The 23,089-nt window shown below is 35.8% G+C and overlaps 2 protein-coding genes across 2 annotated transcripts; both read right to left on the bottom strand.

Moving 5' to 3' along the window:
* Nucleotides 1–3,503: 3,503 nt before the first annotated feature.
* On the bottom strand, nucleotides 3,504–12,114 carry LOC116132386. The gene is made up of 3 exons (XM_031418039.1): nucleotides 12,080–12,114; nucleotides 8,942–10,208; nucleotides 3,504–3,561 (listed from the first exon to the last, which is right to left on the bottom strand). The coding sequence occupies exons 2-3, from the start codon at nucleotides 10,203–10,205 to the stop codon at nucleotides 3,551–3,553; spliced, it is 1,275 nt and encodes a 424-aa protein (XP_031273899.1). The 5' UTR covers nucleotides 10,206–10,208; nucleotides 12,080–12,114; the 3' UTR covers nucleotides 3,504–3,550.
* Nucleotides 12,115–13,986: 1,872 nt separating this feature from the next.
* Nucleotides 13,987–16,203, bottom strand: LOC116132326. Its single transcript, XM_031417978.1, has 4 exons — nucleotides 16,101–16,203; nucleotides 15,333–15,593; nucleotides 14,639–14,740; nucleotides 13,987–14,528 (listed from the first exon to the last, which is right to left on the bottom strand). Exons 1-4 carry the CDS (start codon nucleotides 16,201–16,203, stop codon nucleotides 13,987–13,989), a joined length of 1,008 nt encoding a protein of 335 aa, XP_031273838.1.
* Between the last annotated feature and the right edge of the window lie 6,886 nt (nucleotides 16,204–23,089).

Here is a 23,089-nt window from a genome sequence, read left to right as displayed (position 1 = left end):
AAACCACAATGAAGAAATACTTCATCAAACCCTTTTCATATGTACCATGCAAGTAAGGTCCTTCCATTGATATATCCTGATCAAGTACGGATTCATGGAATGTCAAAATCCTAAACTCGACTTTCTACCGAATCGTCGATCAATATATCCGAAACTTGTCATCACGAACTTACTTTTGTATGACTAATAATATACTCTATCCAGAGATTTTGGGTTCCAATATTTATTAACGTTTTTCCAAGAATCCAGATCTGGATGGAGTCAGCGGTACTCTTGATCCTATATTTTCGAGTCAATGGATCCCGTCTTGACCATCATTCATTTCCGCATATGAACAACGTATATCATACGAAACATGGCTAGTCTCGTACTTATACACCATATGAATCATACGCATCCATATCGAATCTGACCACCATGTCTCAAGTCAAAGGACTACATCGTGCATTGATATAACCGAACAATAAATCATTGACTACATACTTTTCCAAGTGATTTGTTTTTATTCGGTCACATTCAAAAAACAGTTCACCAACAGCTAATCCATACTAATGCCCCAATGACATGACCATCATCGTCATTCGTACTTATATCAACTCATGATATCTTTCGGAAGCATCCAGTATGCCTACTATGCAATATAGTTGCTCAAATAATATTGCTTCCGTAGGGAACCTTTTGATAAATTCATTTGCCAATTAAATGAATCATCTGGACAATTCATATACATACTTTATTTTAAATGCATAACTGTATAAAGGAAGCAATTTATATATATGAATTGAAGAACTTTTTCTTCTATTATTTATAATATATTGATAGAAGACAAAATGCTTTGAAACTGACAACACGAATGGTTAATTTCTAGGGCATACACTAACAAAAACCAACATCATATAGCGGTCAAATTTGGCTTCAAGAATGAGAGGCGATCATTGACACTGGTGATGCCAGTCTCTACTTTTTTTTTTTTTTTTTTTTTAAAGGGACATGGCCGTTTAAAATGACACAGGGTAGCCCATGTTCTATTATACTCAAAATTGTCTTCTTCTTTGATCACTCAAGCTTCCCCCAAACTCATTCCTTGTTCTGACGATAACGAAACAAAATTGACAACTGAATCAAAATGCATCAAAGAAAAAATGATTATTATTAAAAAAATGCAAAAATATAAAAGAAAAATAAAATAAATAAAATAAAATAAAATAAAGTTCTAATTTAAAGTCGTTAGCTTGACTTTCTGCGCTTGCTTATTCTGGATCATTCAGTGCAATTGAGATCTTATATTTTTTCTAATCCTCCATCTTCATGATACTTGAGACGTTGTCCATTCACCTTGAATGTGCCTTTCTCCTTATAGGAAATCTCAATGGCGCCAGAAGGAAACACTTTGGTGACCGTGAAGGGTCCTAACCATCTGGACCTTAACTTACCTAGAAAAAGTCTTAGTCTAGAATTATAGAGCAACACCATTCCCCCTTAGACGAACTCTTTTATTTTTATTTGCTTGTCATGCCATTTTTTTGTTCTCTCTTTGTAGATCTTTGCATTCTCATAAGCTTGACTCCAAAACTAATCCATCTCATTCAATTGAAGCAACTTGTTTTCACCTACAGCTTGCATATCAAAGTTAAGAAATTTTGTAGCCCAATATGCACAATGCTCAAGTTCAATAGGGAGATGGCATGCTTTTCCAAAAACTAGTCTATATAGGGACATACCAATAGGGGTTTTAAAAGTTGTTCTATATGCCCACAATGCATCATCCAATCACAAAGACTAGTCTTTTCTAAAGGTAACGGTTTTTTTCTAAAATTCGTTTCAGTTCCCTATTAGATACCTCTACTTGATCACTAGTCTGTGGGTGATAAGGAGTGGCAACCTTACATGTGATACCATATTTGTTCAAAAGATTATCAAACTGTTTACTGCAAAAATGTGTCCCACCATCACTAATAATTGCCCTAGGGGTAACAAATCTAGTAAAAATATGTTTCTTCAAAAATTTAACAACCACCCTAGCATCATTTGTTCTAAATGCCTCAGCTTCCACCCACTTAGAAACATAGTCAACTGCCACAAGGATGTATTTATTAGAAAATGAATTAGGAAAAGGTCTCATAAAATCTATCCCCCAAACATCAAATAATTCACATTCAATAATATTGTTCAAGGGCATCTCATGTTTCCTAGCTATATTCCCTGTTCTTTGGCACCTATCACAAGACGCTACATAAGCATACGCATCCTTAAACAATGTAGGCTGGTAAAAACCTGCTTGTAGTACCTTTATAGCTGTCTTAGTTGCCCCAAAGTGGCCATCTACCTCTCTGTCATGGCAGTGATGTAAAATGGATGTCATCTCCTCCTCAGGCACATATCATCGAATACTCTGATCTACACAAACTTTGAACAAATATGGTTCTTTCCACAAAGAATGCTTAACATCAGACAAATTTCTTTTGTTGATAAAAAGTAAGATTTAAAAGAAGAACACCTGTGACAATATAATTTGCATACTGTGCATACCATGGAATAGACGCATTTAAAATGGCAAATAATTGTTCATTAGGAAACTCCTCTCTTATTGGCATTTCATCTCATTCTTTAGGATTTGTGTCCTCTATCTTACATAAATGGTCAACAACGACATTCTGTACACCTTTTTTATCCCTAATTTCTAGGTCAAATTCTTGTAACAACAAAATCCATCTAATTAACCCAAGTTTGACATCTTTCTTACCAAGTAAACATCTCAAGGCAAAATGGTCAGTGTAGATAATTAATTTACTTAAAACAAGGTATGAATGAAATTTGTCGAATGCAAGTACTATTGCTAGAAGTTCCTTTTCAGTGATTGCATAATTTTGTTGAGCCACATTAAGTTCCAACTAGCATAGTATATAGTTTGGAATACCTTGTCTTTTCTCTGACCGAGGATGGAACTAATAGCTACATCACTAGCATTGCACATCAGTTCAAATGACAAACTCCAATCAAGTGCCACCATAATTGGTGTTGTGACAAGCTTCTCCTTCAGAGTGAGGAAGGCCTGCAAACATTCAACATTAAAATCAAAAGGAGTATGTAAAACCCCTCCCTAGCCGGGTATTTCCTAAGTATCCCTTGGCCATTGAGAACCTAGAAAACGCACGCCTAGGAAAGAAGTTTATTTTAAAATCCTATTTAAAGAATAAACTTGTAGTTTAAAATATATATATAGATATATGTGTTTAATTTTTTTTTTTTTTTTTAACTATAATGAGTTCATTGTATAATCAAGAAAATATAATTTCCTTTCTTGGAGTAAATTATGAAATCCATAGTAATACTTACTAGAACATACACACTTTTATAAAATTTACTATCAATTTGATTTCTTTTATTAACACAAACATATATACTCCATAATAACATGGACATATTTACTGCATTATGAGATATAAACATAATTACTACACTAAATACTAGCAAAACCATTCAAAAGTCATAATTAAAACATCCCTTCATGCTCATAGCGTCCCTCGGAATCCTCTCCCAGCTTCATGCCTTAATCCTTACCTGCAAAACATTTTAAAACATTTCGTGGGGTGAGCGCTAATCGCTCAGTAAGGAATATGGCCATTTATAAACTATTAAGGTTCATTATACATCATTTTACAAGTATATTACTTAGGACCTTACCTACCTACAAAATATGACCTTCATTCTTTAACATAACAAGTTCATAAAACATATCATACACTTTGGACTTTTCTCATAAACATAAGTCATAACATAATCATACATAATATAACATAGAACATATATGACTTATGAAATATTCATGTACATGGCATGCTTATTTCTTTTGTCTTTATACTTGATGGTTTCATTAGTCTTTGTTATCCGATCGGATTCATTTAAACCATTACCTTGTTCTTGGTCGTCACCTCAAAGGACTCATGGTTTCCATAAGAATTCCATTCCTCTGATCTTGGTTTATACCTCAAGAGACTCATGGAATTCATTCTTTAACATTTCATAAATTTTTCATAAGACAACTAAATAAGCTATATGCATTACCATTATGAATGCAAACATATGGACTAACATATTCCATGCTCAATCATACTATATTCTCCTACTAAACTTCTTAACTTAATTCATTCAATTTCTCATACAATACAAAGAATTTCAGTAGTAAGATTATTCAGGGGTTTATTAGAATTAGAAACAAATGGGAATTTCCATTAAGAAGGTGGATGCCATACAGTTCGTTACTTTCAAGCAATTTTCCATTATCTTCTAATTCGAATTTATTTTTGGCTAAAACATAAAAGTTTTAGGTCTGTTTCTCAACTTTTTAACACTTCAAGAATCAACTCAATCGGACTTCTATAACTTCAGTTATGACTGATTCAGTGAAGCATGTACAGTATAAGTCTCAAAAAGCCAAATCCGAATTCTATTCATTTTAACCATGTCACCTTCATTTGCACATTCATATCATTTGCCATATCATTCTTAGTATAAAAGGCCATAAAAACCTCCCTTTTTACAGAACCAAAAAGTGCCAAAACATCGTCCAACTACAAATCTCTTAATTGGCATAATCATCCTCCACATGCACACATACACCAATCAACACACCCATTTAAACAATCCATAACCAAAACATAGCATCACACTCATATTAACATAAATAAATGTAAGTTTCATAAACCCTAGGTGTTATCAATTGTAGTCATAAGGGAGATTTTTTCCTTACCTTAGTATTCAAAGCACAAAGGTACTCCTCCTTGGCTCCAAAGTTTCACCTTTCTACCTTACACACACAACCACTTATGAATTTCTCTTTTAACCAAAAAATTCAGAAAAACTAGGGTTTTGAAACTCACCTTTAACCCTGAAATTGAAGTTCTTTAAGGGTGGATGGTGATCTCCTTTGAAAATCAACTTGAAATCCTAAGAAAATTTGAGAATAAAAGCTTGGATTAGTGGCTTTTATGGTGGATTTGAGAGATGAAGAAGAAGATGATATATTTGGGGTCTCCAAGGCCGACTACTCTCTTTTTAAACCTTGTAAATATTCATTCCATTGATACTCTAATGTGATTGGTCAATAAAAGTTAGATATAAAGGTCATTTGGCATAAATTTTTCATATAAGGGCGTTTTGGTCATTTCTACCACAACATAAAGATAAGTACTCATTTAATGCCATTTGACTTCTTTGAAACACTTATCCATTAAGCAATCCCATTAGGTGAATGACTAATTTACCCTTGGTGCACTTTTATGGACACTTAATCATATGGTTTTGTATGAAAAGACCATTATACCCTTGGTTACCGTTTATGCCATTTAACCTTATCAATCAACTTTATAACCATTCTACCCTCATTTCTCTTCAATGACATCATCCTTTACACTTTATAACGGCCACATCTCGAAATACATGTAAATTGACCATTTTACCCTTCCATTCAAAAAAAGAAAATTACTTGAAAAGGTAAATTTCATACCTTAGGGCATCGGAATAATAACGTGGGGTTTACAATCATCCCCCCCTTAGAAGAATTTCGTCCTCGAAATTCAGTTGAAGAGGTCTGGATATCTTTCCTTCATATCTTGCTCAACCTCCCATGTCGCTTCTTCTACATTATGATTCCTCCACAATATTTTAACAAGCGGTACTTTCTTATTTCGAAGCTCTTTTATTCGTCTATCCAGAATCTGAACTGGACGTTCTTCATAAATTAGTTCATCTTTTAACTCCACTTCATTTGCTTGTAATATATGCGAAGGATCACTAACATACTTTCGCAATAGGGAAACATGGAAAACATTATGGATCCGATCCATACTAGCTGGTAAGGCAAGTCTGTAAGCTACTTTGCCCACTTTCTCTAATACCTCATATGGACCGATATATCTAGGGGCGAGCTTCCCTTTTCTTCCAAACCTCATCACCCTTTTATAAGGAGAGATTTTCACAAACACCTTGTCTCCTATTTGGAATTCTATATCCTTTCTTTTTGGGTCTGCATAGCTCTTCTGTCTGTCTTGGGCCTGCTTCATTCTCTCTCGAATTAACTTTACATCTTCTATCATTTTTTGTGTCATTTCTGGACCAAGAGCTTGAGTCAATGCATTCTTTTCTCCTATTTCGTCCCAATGTAATGGAGATCTACATTTCCTTCCATACAAGGCTTCATATGGTGCCATTTTAATGGTTGCTTGATAACTATTGTTATAAGCGAATTCAACTAGAGGGAGAATGTCACACCAATTCAACTTATGGTCAATACAGCATGCCCGTAACATATCCTCCAATATTTGATTCGTTCTTTCTGTCTGTCCATCTGTCTGAGGATGATAGGCTGTGCTGAAATTAAGCCTAGTACCCAATGCCTTCTGCATGCTACTCCAGAATACTGACATAAATTTCACATCCCTGTCTGAGACAATACTATTAGGTACTCCATGTAATCTTACTATTTCTTTAACATATAATCGGCCTAGCTGATCAGAGGAGATCTTGTCTGTAACTGGAATGAAATGAGCAGATTTAGTCAATCTATCTACAATCACCCAAATGGCATTATAACCCCTTTGCACTTTAGGAAGACCTAAAATGAAATCCATAGAAATATCTTCCCATTTCCACGAAGGAATACTAAGGGGCTGCAACAATCCTGAAGGGCGCTGATGTTCTGCTTTAACCTGCTGACACACCAGGCATCTGGTAACATACTCAGTTACATCCTTCTTTAACCCTGGCCACCAATAGCTCTTCCTCAAATCCTGATACATCTTTACACTCCCTGGATGAGCAGTGTAAAGAGTACTATGTGCTTCCTCTAAAATCTTCTTTCTTAGCTCAATATCCTGAGGAACATACACTCTATCTCTAAATTTTAGGATTCCATTCACCCATTTGAATTCTAATTCTCTGCCATCTTTCAACTGTTGCTCAATTCCTTTAATAAGCCCATCATCTGTTTGTTTTTCTCTAATTTCCTCCAACAACTTAGACTGAACTTCAATTTTGGATAATTTCCCAAACTCCAACTCTATCCCCTCTTTCATTATCTCTTGTTGCAGGTGTTTCTGAAAAGTTAATTGAGCTAAAGAGACTTTCCTGCTGAGGGCATCTGCAACTACATTAGCTTTCCCTGGCTGATACATAATATCACATTCATAGTCCTTCACCAGCTCAAGCCATCTTCTCTGCCTCATATTCAATTCTTTCTGGGTGAAAAAGTATTTTAGACTTTTGTGATCTGTGTAAATATTACATTTCACCCCAAAGAGATAATGTCTCCAAATCTTCAAAGCAAAAACGACAGCTGCTAATTCAAGATCATGAGTGGGATACCTCTTTTCATAGTCTTTCAATTGACGAGAGGCATAAGCAATCACCTTGCCTTTTTGCATCAATACTGCCCCCAAACCGTTATGAGAAGCATCAGTATAAATATCATAATCTACTCCATCCTCTGGAAGTGTTAAAATAGGAGCAGTAGTTAATCTTCTTTTCAATTCTTGGAAACTCTTCTCACAGGTTTCAGTCCATCTGAACGGGGCTTCCTTTTTGGTCAGAGCTGTGAGTGGAGAAGCTAACTTAGCAAAGCCTTCCACAAATTTCCTGTAATATCCTGCTAAACCAAGAAAACTTCTAACTTCTTTTACAGTCTTTGGTCTTGGCCATTCAATCACTGCTTCAATCTTACTAGGGTCCACTGAAATACCCTTTTGTGAAACAACATGTCCCAAGAATGTTACTTGATCCAACCAAAACTCACATTTGGAGAACTTAGCATATAACTTTTTCTCCCTTAGTCTTTGTAGCACAAATCTCAAATGCTCTTCATGATCTTCCTTTGTTTTGGAATAGACCAGGATATCATCTATAAAAATTACTAGAAATTTATCCAAACAATCATGGAAAATCCTATTCATCAAATCCATGAATACCGCTGGTGCATTAGTCAATCCAAATGGCATCACTATAAATTCATAATGCCCATATCTGGTTCGAAATGCAGTCTTGGGAATATCCTTGTCAGCGACCCTCACTTGATGGTAGCCTGACCGAAGATCAATCTTGGAAAACACCGAAGCTCCCTTTAACTGATCAAACAAGTCATCAATTCTTGGTAATGGATACTTGTTTTTCACCGTCACCTTATTGAGCTCCCTGTAATCAATACACATTCTCATCGAACCATCTTTTTTCTTCACAAATAAAATAGGAGCTCCCCATGGAGAATGACTAGGTCGAATGAAACCTTTATCTAACAACTCCTGAAGCTGCTTCTTTAACTCTTGTAACTCTGCTGGAGCCATTCTATACGGGGCTTTAGATATTGGTGCCGTACCAGGAGCTAATTCTATACAAAATTCCACTTCCCTTTCTGGAGGAAGTCCTGGCAAATCTTCTGGAAAAACATCTTCGAATTCTCGTACTATGGGTACATCCCGAACACTGAAGTCTGGAAACTTTTCTTTATTCACCACATTAGCTATGTACCCTGCACAACCCTTCCTTATCATCTTCATTGCCTTCACTGCACTTATCATCAGGCTGTGTAGATGACCTTCCCCAAAGGTGAAACTGTCTCCAGCATCTAAGTTAAACCTGGCCTTCTTCTTCCGACAATCTATCAATACTCCATATTTGCTCAGGAAGTCCATTCCCAAAATCATATCAAAATCAGGCATATCAAAAACAATCAAATCAACATTCAACTCATGCCCATCAATCACTATAGTTTCCCCCATTAACAACTTATCAGCAAAATAATTCTCCCCATTAGGCATCTCGATTTTAACAGCATGTTCCACTTTACAAGGCTCTAAACCTAGTCTTTTTATAATACCATATGAGATAAAAGAATGGGTAGCCCCAGAATCAATCAGTACATATAAAGAGGTAGAGTGGAATTGTAACTGACCAGTAACTGCAGATGGATTGGCTTCAGCTTCTTTCTGAGCCACTGAGTAAACTCTGGCAGTCGAACCTCCAACAGTCTGAAGGGAAGTAGCTTGAGTAACTTTACAGTCCTTTGCCATGTGTCCCGGTTGTTTACATTTGAAACACACATTGGTTCCTAATAGACAATTCCCTTTATGCTGCCTCCCACATTTTTGACAATGGGGAAGATTATTCCTTCTCTGTTGTTGCTGTGAAGTCCTCTTATTCTTGCCACCCTTCTTTTGAAATCCTTGCTGAAACTTTCTTTTACCTTTGTCCTCTGAGGCCTGAGTGGAATTCCCCACTTCAACTTTCTGAACTGCTGTCTGGCCTGAACTAGAACTACCAATCACCAACTTGGGGTTCTCCATCCGCCTCTCCTTATTCACATAAATCTCCGCCCTCAATGCCCGTTCCAAGGCCTCACTATAAGTCTGAGGAGGTTGACCACCCGCTATAACAATCTGGGCAATTTTTGGGTGTAGTCCATTAATAAATCTCTCTAACCGGCACTGTTGAGTACTCACCATAGTAGGAGCAAAACGGGCTAAGGAGTTGAACATTGTAGCATACTCTCTAACAGTCATATTACCCTGCTTCAATTCCGTGAACTCTTGAGTCTTCACGGATAACATGTCTGCCGACCGATATTCTGCTTCAAATAGCCTTTTAAATTCATTCCAGGAAAGATTACTCGTCACATAGGTATGCTCCATTAGCTTCCACCATACCCGAGCATCTCCTCTCAACAAATAGGAAGCATAGCGGACTTTTTCCTGATCACTCATGGGAAACAAGGCCATTGCCCGTTCAACAGTCTCTAGCCACTCCTCTGTTACCGCCGGATCGTTTGAACCACTGAACTCTGGAGGTTGGTGCTTTTGAGAAAGATTATAGATTGGTTCTACTTGTCCAGAAGGTGTAGCACCCATCGGCATAACTGGTCCAGTTACTGGAGGTGGAACTGGTATTTGGAGCTGTGGCTGAACTACTGGAGCTGAGGGATTTGTGTTCACTTGGTTACTTATACCCTCCGGGATCACCCTCCTAAAGGCCTCAGTAATGGCTGTCTGAATCATCCTGTTGATTGCAGCCTCATCCAAAACAGAAGCATTTTGGGCAGACGTAGCTGGTCCACTATTAGGGGGCACACTGGTAGTCGGTGCTACTGGCTCACTAGTGCCTGCTTCATTAATATTCTCCTCGCCCCTCCTATTAACCTTTCGTGGACGCCTCGTAGCCATACCCTTTACTCACACAAATTTCAATCAACATTAGCTAAGTCTATTCACTAAACAAGTAAAGAAAATACTTACAGCAATCGGCTGGAGAGAGTATCTTGGGGACGCATGAGGAATGATACTTCCATTACTTATAAACACCATTTCCAGCATCAATTAAATATAAAATCCTATAACAATTTAATCAAAACATCATTTCGAACGCCCAAAATCACGCTCTGATACCAAATGTAAAACCCCTCCCTAGCCGGGTATTTCCTAAGTATCCCTTGGCCATTGAGAACCTAGAAAACGCACGCCTAGGAAAGAAGTTTATTTTAAAATCCTATTTAAAGAATAAACTTGTAGTTTAAAACATATATATAGATATATGTGTTTAATTTTTTTCTTAACTATAATAAGTTCATTGTATAATCAAAAAATATAATTTCCTTTCTTGGAGTAAATTATGAAATCCATAGTAATACTTACTAGAACATACACACTTTTATAAAATTTACTAGCAATTTGATTTCCTTTATTAATACAACATATTTACTCCATTATAGAACATGGACATAATTACTACATTATGAGATATGAACATAATTACTATACTAAATATTAGCAAAACCATTCAATAGTCATCATTAAAGCATCCCCTCATGCTCATAGCGTCCCTTGGAATTCTCTCCCAGCTTCATGCCTTAATCCGTACCTGCAAAACATTTTAAAACATTTCGTGGGGTGAGCGCTAATCGCTCAGTAAGGAATATGGCCATTTATAAACAATTAAGGTTCATTATACAAGTATATTACTTAGGACCTTACCTACCTACAAAATATGACCTTCATTCTTTAACATAACAAGTTCATAAAACATATCATACACTTTGGACTTTTCTCATAAACATAAGTCATAACATAATCATACATAATATAACATAGAACATATATGACTTATGAAATATTCATGTACATGGCATGCTTATTTCTTTTGTCTTTATACTTGATGGTTTCATTAGTCTTTGTTATCCGATCGGATTCATTTAAACCATTACCTTGTTCTTGGTCGTCACCTCAAAGGACTCATGGTTTCCATAAGAATTCCATTCCTCTGATCTTGGTTTATACCTCAAGAGACTCATGGAATTCATTCTTTAACATTTCATAAATTTTTCATAAGACAACTAAATAAGCTATATGCATTACCATTATGAATGCAAACATATGGACTAACATATTCCATGCTCAATCATACTATATTCTCCTACTAAACTTCTTAACTTAATTCATTCAATTTCTCATACAATACAAAGAATTTCAGTAGTAAGATTATTCAGGGGTTTATTAGAATTAGAAACAAATGGGAATTTCCATTAAGAAGGTGGATGCCATACAGTTCGTTACTTTCAAGAAATTTTCCATTATCTTCTAATTCGAATTTATTTTTGGCTAAAACATAAAAGTTTTAGGTCTGTTTCTCAACTTTTTAACACTTCAAGAATCAACTCAATCGGACTTCTATAACTTCAGTTATGACTGATTCAGTGAAGCATGTACAGTATAAGTCTTAAAACAGCCAAATCCGAATTCTATTCATTTTAACCATGTCACCTTCATTTGCACATTCATATTATTTGCCATATCATTCTAAGTATAAAAGGCCATAAAAACCTCCCTTTTTACAGAACCAAAAAGTGCCAAAACATCGTCCAACTACAAATCTCTTAATTGGCATAATCATCCTCCATATGCACACATACACCAATCAACACACCCATTTAAACAACTCATAACCAAAACATAGCATCACACTCATATTAACATAAATAAATGTAAGTTTCATAAACCCTAGGTGTTATCAATTGTAGTCATAAGGGAGTTTTTTTCCTTACCTTAGTATTCAAAGCACAAAGGTACTCCTCCTTGGCTCCAAAGTTTCACCTTTCTACCTTACACACATAACCACTTATGAATTTCTCTTTTAACTAAAAAATTCAGAAAAACTAGGGTTTTGAAACTCACCTTTAACCCTGAAATTGAAGTTCTTTAAGGGTGGATGGTGATCTCCTTTAAAAATCAACTTGAAATCCTAAGAAAATTTGAGAATAAAAGCTTGGATTAGTGGCTTTTATGGTGGATTTGAGAGATGAAGAAGAAGATGATATATTTGGGGTCTCCAAGGCCGACTACTCTCTCTTTAAACCTTGTAAATATTCATTCCATTGATACTCTAATGTGATTGGTCAATAAAAGTTAGATATAAAGGTCATTTGGCATAAATTTTTCATATAAGGGCGTTTTGGTCATTTCTACCACAACATAAAGATAAGTACTCATTTAATGCCATTTGACTTCTTTAAAACACTTAACCATTAAGTAATTTTATTAGGTAAATGACTAATTTACCCTTGGTGCACTTTTATGGACACTTAAATCATATGGTTTTGTATGAAAAGACCATTATACCCTTGGTTACCGTTTATGCCATTTAACCTTATCAATCAACTTTATAACCATTCTACCCTCATTTCTCTTCAATGACATCATCCTTTACACTTTATAATGGCCACATCTCGAAATACATGTAAATTGACCATTTTACCCTTCCATTCAAAAAAAGAAAATTACTTGAAAAGGTAAATTTCATACCTTAGGGCATCGGAATAATAACGTGGGGTTTACAGAGTATCTTCAATTAATAAATTAGATAGAGGCTTTGAAATTTTAGAAAAATCTTTAATAAATCATCTGTAAAATCCTACATATCCAAGGAAACTCCTCACGACCTTCACTAATGTAGGTGAGGGTAATTTTTCAATCACTTCCTCCTTTGCTGTATCCACTTCAATCCCCTTTTGGGAGATTTTATGAACCAAAACTATTCCTTCTTGCACTATAAAATGACACTTCTCCCAATTTAAAACTAGGTTAGTGTCTTCACATCTTTGCAAAATTAAAGCCAAATTATTCAAACATGCATCGAAAGAGGAACCAAGAACTAAAAAATCATCCAAAAATTTCCAAAAATTCCTCTACCATATCATGAAAAATGGACATCATGCATCTTTGAAAAGTGGCAGGTGCATTGCATAAACCAAAAGGCATCCTCCTAAATGCAAATGTGTTATAAGGACAAGTGAGAGTGGTTTTCTCCTAATCCTCTGGAGCTATAGCTATTTGGATATACCCAAAATGCCCATCAAGAAAACAATAAAACTCATGCCTAGCAAGTCTCTCTAACATTTGATCAATGAAGGGTAAAAGGAAGTGGTCTTTCCTGATGGCATCATTTAATTTTCTATAATCTATGCACACTCTCCAACCTATACTATCCTAGTAGGTATCAATTCATTATTTTTATTTTTCACCACAATAATACCTCCTTTTTTCAATACTATTTAAACAGGACTTACCCATGAACTATTTGAGATACGGTAGATAATACCTGCATCAAGTAGTTTAATCACCTCTTTCTTTACCATTATTTGCATGCTCAGGTTGAGTCTCCTCTGAAGCTGAACTATCAGCTTGTAGCTATCTTCCATGAGAATTCTGTGCATGCAAATAAAAGGACTTGTTCCCTTTATGTCAGCTATTGTCCAGCCAAATGCTCCTTTATGCTCCTTCAACACCCTTAATAATTTCGCTTCCATCAAACCAGTTAAAGAAGATGAAATAATAATAGGTAAAGAAGAAGACTCATCAAGAAATACATATTTGAAATGAGTAGGTAAGGGTTTCAATTCAAGATTTGGTGGCTCTTCAATTGAGGGCTTTATTCGAGACAATATTGCCCTTTCTAATGTTTCAAATTTTTGTCACATGACCCTTTTATTTGGTGGATTGGCTTCAAACTTGCTACAATCTCAATTAAGTGCTTATTCTCCCCTCCATCTTCTTTTGAATCAACCAAGCAAGCTTCCAATGGATCTTCATACCTGTTATCTTGAAAATACTCACGAACCAAAGGATCAAAAGCATCGATTCTAAAGCACGTGTTATCTTCTAAAGGGAGCTTCATAGTTTTAAAAACATCAAACATTACTTTTTCATCTCTTACCCTACGAATTAACTCACCTCTTTGCACATCAATCAATGTCTTACCTATGGCTAAAAATGGTTGCCCTAGAATGAAAAGTATCTCAACATCTTCTTCCATATCCAACACAAGAAAATCTACAGGAAAAATAAACTTATCTACCTTGACAAGCATGTCCTCCATAATACCTCTTAGATATTTAATTGATCTGTAAGCCAGCTGTAGAGATACTGTGGTGGCCCTTGGTTCTCCAAGTCTCAATTTCCTGAAAACAGATAAAGGCATTAGATTAATGCTAGCACCTAAATCACATAAAGCTTTAGAAAATGAAAGTGAACTAATAATGCAAGGTATTGAAAAACTCCCTAGATCTTTTAATTTTGGTGCAATTTTTTTTGCAAAATTGTTGAACATTCTTTAGTGAGTTTTACTATTTCTTGCTCTTCTAGTTTTCTCTTGTTGGAAAGGATCTCCTTCAAGAACTTTGCATAGCTGGACATCTGAAGAAGAGCATCTGCAAAAGGAATATTAATATGCCATTTCCTAAAAATATCTAAAAATTTTGCAAATTGCTGACCAACTTTTTGATTCTTCAACGCAAGAAGGAAACGAGGCTAAATCTCTATCTTCTTAGGTTCAAGCAACTTTTCAGCAATGTTGTCTGGTTGCACTTTAGGTGCTTCCTTTTTCTCTTGCTCTTTATGCCCAATTTCTTTGCCACTCTTTAGTGTAACTGCCTTCACATGCTCCTTCAGATTCTTCTCTGTGTCACTAGGAAATGTTCATTGAGCTTTCTCCGACATCAAATTCGCCAATTGCCCCATCTAAGTCTCCAAATTTCTGATCAAAGCTTATTGATTTTGAAATTTTGTTTCAGTTGAGCTTACAAACTTCGTCATTAGTTCCTCAAAATTGGGCTTCTTTTCTTAAGGAGGAAAACCCGAAGGTGGAGTTTGACTAATTTTGATTGCTCCGTGAAAAATTCGAGTGATTCTACCAACCAGGGTTGTAAGTACTGGAGTAAGGATTATTTTGTTGTTGCCTGTGAAAATTACCAACAGAATTAGTACTTTTAACAGAATTAGCAAATGGATTACCTACCTAACATTCATTGCTACGATGGTCTCCTCCATATAGATCACAACTCATGCTCTTCACTTGCATGACTGGGGCACTCATATTATCAATCTTTTTGTTCAATGCTTCTAGTTGAGCAGAAATTACTGTAATTGAATCCACTCCATATAATCCCGCAGCCTTCCTTTGTGGCACTCTGTCAGACTGCCACTGGTAACTGTTTGAAGCCATCTCATCCAATAATTCATATGCTGCATCTGGTCTCTTCTTTATTAAAGTGCCTCTTGAAGCTACATCAATCATAAAACAGTTAGCAAGAATTAAACCATTATAAAAAGTTTGTACCTGTAACCAAACTGGTAATCCATGATGCGAGCATTTCCTCAACAACTCTCTATAACACTCTCATGCTTCGTATAACGACTTTCCATCTACATGCATAAAATTAGTGATATCGTTACGCATCCTTGCAGTTTTAGAGGGAGGAAAATACTTAGCTAGAAAACACTGAGCCAATGCATCACAAGTTGTAATAGATTTTGCAGGTAAAGAATTTAGCCAAATCTTGGCTTTACCTCTTAATGAAAAAGGGAACAGTCTCAATCTAATTGCATTGTCTGTGACACCATTCTACTTGAGTGTATCACATATCTCCAAGAAACTTCCAATGTGAGCATTTGGATCATCATGGGCTAAACCACTGACTTGGCAGGCTGACTAAATCATCTAAATAATCATAGATTTAATTTTGAAGTTATTTGTTGCAATGGCTAGCCTCCTAATGTTGGAAGCAGTGCCATCTAATGATGACATCGCATAATCCATTAAAGAACGTGGGGCTATAGCTTCTACGAGATCCTCCAAAATCACTTGATTATTATTGTTGTTGTCGTCTGTCATGTTCCTTGCTTGCCTTCTTTTTAAGGCTTGTATTGGTCTCTTAATTTATGGGTCAAAAGGTTCAAGAATCTCTAATCTTCGTCTAGTGTGTCATACACTAAAAAATCTGAAAACAAGAGAACTTGAAAAAAAAATTATATATATATAATGGAACAAGCTCTTAAGTAAAGCTAAACTAGTGATTTCAATATTGCCTAACTGCAATCCTTGGCAATGGTGCCAAAAACTTGTTGTGTCATTTGAAACAACTACTAGCAAGTGCACTAGTCTCAAGTAATATAGTGTAACAAAGTATAGGTTATCCTACCCAAGGGATTGCATAAACAAATACTGAAATGTTAATTAATCTTAACTTTATCTAGCTAATCAAAACTTAGAATGGTGATCTTTAAAACTAAAAATATTAACAGCTAAAATATTAGAAATGAACAATTGCAAGAAAACTAAACTTAAGACTTCAATGAGAGAAAACTGCTAAGACTTCAAGCTCATCTATAACTTCTCTACACCCCTCAATTTACTATGGTTAATGAAATTATTTAACTAATGTAACAACGGGATTTCCTAGGTTAACTAATATTCTTTCTCAAGCAATATTAATTCTACTTCTATCTCACAACCTAGATATTTATATGTAGATTCAAGGAAACAGACGAGCATTAAGCTTTATGAAATCCTCTAGCTTTCAGCACAAGTTAATCATGCCTATGATTATTGCATGTATCAATTCATATATCTCTATATCCAATTAATCCATAGCCTATATCACTAGAGCACTTATGTGATATCTCCTCTCAGTCTCAATCACACAAAATAATTCTATCATAAATTGATCAGGTTCTTAATAGCATTAAGCACATAATATAAGCTCATCATTAGAAAATAATTCAATAACCATAAAGCAAACAATTGATCACAGATCCATAAATAGACTAGCCCTAGTCTTAGCTTGAGAAAACTATTTCATAGTAAAAGAAATAAGAGTAGAATTCAAGAAATAAATCATATTGAAAAAGTAAAGACAAACTCTGTGATAAATTTCGTTCTTGATTCTCCTTTTTCTTTTGTTACACAATAATCCCTCTCCAAAAATAGGCAAAATTCGGCCCTCTAACAAGTAATCTCAGCCACACTTAAATACCCAAGAAAGTCCCAAGCAAACAAGGAAAGAAAAACTAAAAAAAAAAACCCTAAAAGTGTCCGACACGGCCCTGGCTATGTCCCAATTTACGTCACCACGGCCTAGGCCATGGTGCTTCCTGTCCTCGATATTTTATCCTCATTCCACCACCATGGCCATGGTGAACCACCAAGGCATGGCCATGACCTTAAAATTGTCAACTAATCTCAATTTCTTCAAGCTTTGAATTCTAATTTCATTCCAATGCTCCAATCTACTCAATGTAATAGTTCTCTCTAGCTAGTATACTTGGGAAATATATAAAGTGAAACTCACTAAACATATTATAGAAAATATATATGTACATAAATATAAGGCAGTGGGTCCAATATAACTTTACTTTCATATACTTTCATATATAGATTTCTACATCAAGTAACAATATCACACAAAAATAAATTTGACAGTGTTGCCAAACCTTTCCATTTCTTGACGTTCCCACCGACCCCTTCTCATCTACTACCTGCAAAAACATTGAAAACAATGGGGTGAGCACTAATGGCTCAGTAAGTAAACCCACTATGCTACTCCTCTATCTCCGTTGGTCATATTCTGGTTTTCTTTCCTCACATCAAACTTTTCTATTCTTCTCTGCTCTTTCTAAAATTCTGGTTTCTCACTTACTCAGGATAGTGGGAATGGTATCAAGCATAGGTATAATGCATATGCACAAATGCATAAGATATGCATTTTCTTTTCAGTTTCTCTGTTTTCTTATTATGTTTTCTATTTCTTTTTCTATCTCTCTTCTTTTTTTGTTTTTTCTTTCTTTCTTTCCTACTCTCTTTTTCTTTCATTCATTCTTTCTATCCTTTCTTTCTATTGTTTCCTTCTATTTGTTTTTTCTATTCTTTCTTTCTTTTCTATTCTTTCTTGCCGATTGCACTCGGTTGAGGCATGAATTCAGAACCTTAGCCGTGTAAGTGTATTCTCAAATTCTTTTTGGGTACAGTCCTCATCCACATGCACTTCTAACAGACTGTACAATTCTTCTTTCTTATTCTGAGGCCACTCACTAAAGGCGGCATGCATGTGGGGCTAATCACTCACAGGTTTCCCATCGCAACAACCTTCTCTTCTCTTCTTTAAAAGTGTTCTTTAATAGGTTTCTTTCTTTCTCTTTGTTCTTTAATGTTCTTTAATGCTCTTATAAGTATGTATGTATGTAGATGGGCTTATGCTTGTTATTCTTTCTAAATTCACATGTTTAGATGTAAAAATGCAATATGGCATGTGAACATGTCATTCTCTACCATCCACAAACTCATATCAAGATAACAAGTAATCATATTCATGCATGCACTTCTCTTTGACATTTCATCAAACAATTGGTGTGCACACACACACTCTAAATTGGCTACACTACTATATCTCTCTCAAGCCACCAATATTTGGAGCAAAACTCCCTAAAATCAACATCAAACCTGGCCAGGAAATCACACTCCATAATTCTACTCAAACTCTTTCATAATTCATCCAACCTTCCACACTCCATAATTCTACTCAAACTCTTTCATAATTCATCCAACCTTTCACCAAACACCATATACCCAAACCCTATTTCTCATGGTTGAATTCTAGCCATCAATCAACATTAATTCCATCAACAATTCTCAACATATAAACATATAAACACATACATACATATATAAATTTCTCTTCACAGTTATTGCACAACATAGCTAGGGTTGGGTTTACTTACTTTAGATGTGAGCAAGCCAAACACTTTAGTCTTCCTTTGATAAAACTCTCTTTCTCTTAAACCCTATGAATATAAATCATAAGAATTCAACACTTTAAAAATTTAATCTCACATCTTAGTGCAAGAATCTTACATAGGGATGCTTAGGATTGAAATTCCACCAAAATTAAACCAAACTCTATGACTTTCCTTGGAAATTGTTGAAGAAATTTGAGAGAATTTGGGTGGAGAGTGGCGTGAATGGAGGGGAAAAATGGCTAGGGTTTCATTCTTGCATCCTTAATATAACATAATAATACTCATAGATTCCCATTTTACCCTTGCACTTTCTATGAAATTTCATCTATGTCCCTTAGTCAATTACAATAATGTCCTCATTTCCATTGCATTCTCCATGTAATTCTACTTCTTTTCACTCCCCACACTTTCAACTAATTATGGGTGGAATGATCATTTTGCCCTTAAGCAAGTTTTCCAGAATTTTCTCAAAAAATCCAGAGAGTTCTTTGCCCTGGCGAAGTCTGTATTTTCTACCACAAATTTGGGTAGAGAGTTCATTGCCGCAGTGACAAAACTCCTTTGCCGCGATGAAGAGTGAAACTGCCAACTTCAATTCTTTCACCTTGGAATGAGTAATACAAAGGGCATTAAAACATAGAGAGAGTTACATACCTCGATGTGGGTGTTACACTCAATTAAAGCCTAGAAATCACAAAAATTCTCTAAATCAATAGCTAACCATTCACATCTCAAACTTAACAAAAACTAACATCAAAACAAAGAAAACAAATGAGAAATTAACTAAACAGCTATAAAACCAAACCTAAAAACACTAAATTTATGCAACTTATCACATGTCGCCTTCTTCTTTTATGAAGCCTATTACTTTGCTTTCAGCTTTGGCGGCTTCGCTTCAAAACTCATAATTCGAGGAATCAGGTCTGTTCTGGCTTCTTGCGTATATTGTTTGCGAGTGTGTTTGGAGTTTCTTGCAATGTTAGGTCCTCCATAAATCATTCTTACCTTGATGTTGTTAGGCTGCAAGGATTGCTAGTGTTGATTGATTAGTCATTCTGCTTTTCACGAGCTTGGTTTCCCTTCACAACTCTTTCAGATGACCTCTCCTTATCAAGTCTTTGATTGCATCCAGGTTTGGCGATCCTTTGTGTTATGCCCAATATCTTTGTGGAATCTACAATATTTCTACCAATCCTTTCTGTTCGGTAGTCCCCTCATTTTCTCTAGGGGAGGCAATCTTCTAGCCTCATGAGAGACCTAATAAATTTGAGCTACATCCTCTACCAAAGGAGTATAATTTGTAAATAAAGGAAAAGACTTTTGTTCCCAACGAAAATCTGTTCGTTGCCTTTTCTGAAGCCTATACCAGTCCTTGTCACCTAGATCTTGGCCTATTCTTTTGTCCGTTGAGTGATCTTACCACTGGTCAAAGGCTTTTTTCGAGGAGCTGCCCACTAAGGTTGCCAATGAACTTTCAACTTGCTGATGTTTGGCCGACATTTGATAGAATTTGGCCAAACTCACATGATCATCACTTTGGAGCTCTTTCCATAATTCTGTTTGTGGCCTAATTCCAATGATCACTAAGGTCTGGATCAATTCCTCTAGTGCATCTGCAACTTTGGATTGCTCTTTTTGGAACTGTTAGTAAACGTTAGTGTATGCCCTAGAAACCATTCATGTTGTCGATTTTAGAACATTTCTCTTGTATCAATATATCATAAATAATAGAAGAAAGAGTTCTTCAATTCATATATATAAATTGCTTCCTTTATTCAATCATGCATTTAAAATAAAGTATGTATATGAATTGTCCAAATAATTCATTTAATCAGTAAATGAATTTATCAAAAGGTTCCCTACGGAAGCAATATAATTTGGGCAACTATATTGCATAATAGGCATACTAGATGCTTCCAAAAGATATCATGAGTTGATATAAGTTCAGATGACGATGATATAAGTTCAGATGACGATGATAGTCATGTCACTAGGGCATCAGTATGGATTAGCGGTTGGTGAACTATTTTTTGAACGTGACCGAATAACGACAAATCACTTGGAAAAACATGTAGTCAATGATTTATCATTTTGTTATATCAGTGCACGATGTAGTCCTTTGACCTGAAACATTGTGGTAGGATCCAATACGGATGTGTTGGTTCATATGGTGTATAAGTACGAGACTAGTCATGTTTTGTATGATAAAGCCTATTTGGTCATGCGTTATTCATATGTAGAAATGAACGATGGTCAAGACGGGATCCATGACTCGAAAATATAGGATCATGAGTATCATTGACTCCATCCGGATCCGGGTTCTTGGATGAATGTTGATAAATGTCGAAAATCAAAATCTCTGGCGAGAGTCTATTATTAGTCATACGAAAGTAAGTTCGTGATGACAAGTTTTGGACATATTGATCGATTATTCGATAGAAGATTGAGTTTAGGATTTTGATGTTACATGAATCCGTGCTTGATCAGGATATATCAATGGAGGGACTTTACATGTATGGTAAATATGATCTGAAAAGGGTTCGATGAAGTATTTATTCATTGTGGTATAGGGACTATGGCACATTGCTAGATGTTTACCATAGTCGTTAAGCCCTCGAACAGGTTTTTGGATTCATCCGAAACTGGTTCACGGCTAATCCACGGTGGACCTATATGGTCACACCAATAGCCTTGAGAAGTTAGAGAAGGATAAGAGAGAGAAATGATTATCCGAAGAGGGCTAGCACCTTCTGAGGGTAATGACAAAATTTATATGGTAATTGTTACATAGAAAATCATTCGTGACATTTTAAAGGTTAAAATGATCAACCAATAATTAATTGTATTTAATTATTATATCTTAAAGCGTTAAGATAAATGAGATGAACTAAAATAACCTTTTAACAGTTATGTTGGAGTAGGTGCCCTAGAGCCAATCAATTATTGTAGAATTGACTCTTTGTAATAATGTTCATTAATCAATAAAAGGCATTTTATTCTATATCGCGTAAATCATTATTATTGCAATATGTATTGATATATGTCCTTAGAATGGTAGAACCGTGACGAGGGTATCAAGTGTTTCAAATCTTGATAGTGAGAACCCTATGAGCACATATGGTGGCCATTCTAGAAACGTCTGTAGCCCTAGTATTATTCTGAAGTAAGGGCACAGATAATACGGTAAAGCTATCATAGTGTTGAACGACCCTGTCGAAAGGCAGTGACTAATCTCACTTGTCAAGGTTGTTTGGTGATAACCTGGTCCAACACATGGGTGCTTACTGTAGGCGATTATACCGCAACAAGTTCACTAGACTAACCCACCAGAGGATTCCATATGGATGGTAACCCCAGTGTCTATGGAACAAATCCTCTAACGAATGGTGGTGCATGTGATCCTTAGACTTGAGATCATCGGAGCGCCTTGTGCACCGATTGGTGTGGTTTGACACTAGCCTAACGCAGTTCTTTTCAGAGCTGTCAATACGGTGGTGATTGGCTGCATCAAGGAGTGTATCAAGACTATGGTGGATTGACAGAGGATTCATCACTCCCAGGTATGGGAGAAAGTTATCTCACGGCGCAATTCAGTATATGGCAATGACACTAAAACTGTGGCCACAGTGGGATTGAGTTGTTGCTCTATCCAGTTTATAATACGGGTCATTGGTCCAGAAACTGAATAAATAATATCGAGAGTAACCGAAGGTTGACACTATTTCTATGCCTTCGTCTCGTCGAGATAACGTATGATGAAAGGATCGAATTGCACGGTAACCATATCGTTGACAGGTAGCTACTTTGCTGAATCCGAATCTATCGGGTGGCCATGATGCCTTGCTAGGGGCCAATCTTGGTCTGTGTATTAGTGAGACGATTAATTGGTGTTAATCGCAATACTATACACTGCCGATATGATGAGGAGCCTAAGGGTCACACACATAGAAGACAATTTAAGATGCAAGAAGAAAGAAGGGCGTTTT

This window comes from Pistacia vera, unplaced genomic scaffold, assembly GCF_008641045.1.
Source record: "Pistacia vera cultivar Batoury unplaced genomic scaffold, PisVer_v2 Contig250, whole genome shotgun sequence".
NCBI lineage: Eukaryota > Viridiplantae > Streptophyta > Magnoliopsida > Sapindales > Anacardiaceae > Pistacia > Pistacia vera.
This window is presented reverse-complemented; position numbering and strand designations above follow the sequence as displayed.

Bases quoted from the DNA above. Each gene is read 5' to 3' on its own strand.
- LOC116132386 (XM_031418039.1), bottom strand. From the start codon at position 10,205: ATGGCTACGAGGCGTCCACGAAAGGTTAATAGGAGGGGCGAGGAGAAT.
- LOC116132326 (XM_031417978.1), bottom strand. From the start codon at position 16,203: ATGACAGACGACAACAACAATAATAATCAAGTGATTTTGGAGGATCTC. The intron at 15,594-16,100 runs GCACTGCTTCCA...TGATTGATGTAG, and splicing joins TGCGATGTCATCATTAGATG to CTTCAAGAGGCACTTTAATA. The intron at 14,741-15,332 runs GTTAGGTAGGTA...TTCCTTTTGCAG, and splicing joins AGACCATCGTAGCAATGAAT to ATGCTCTTCTTCAGATGTCC.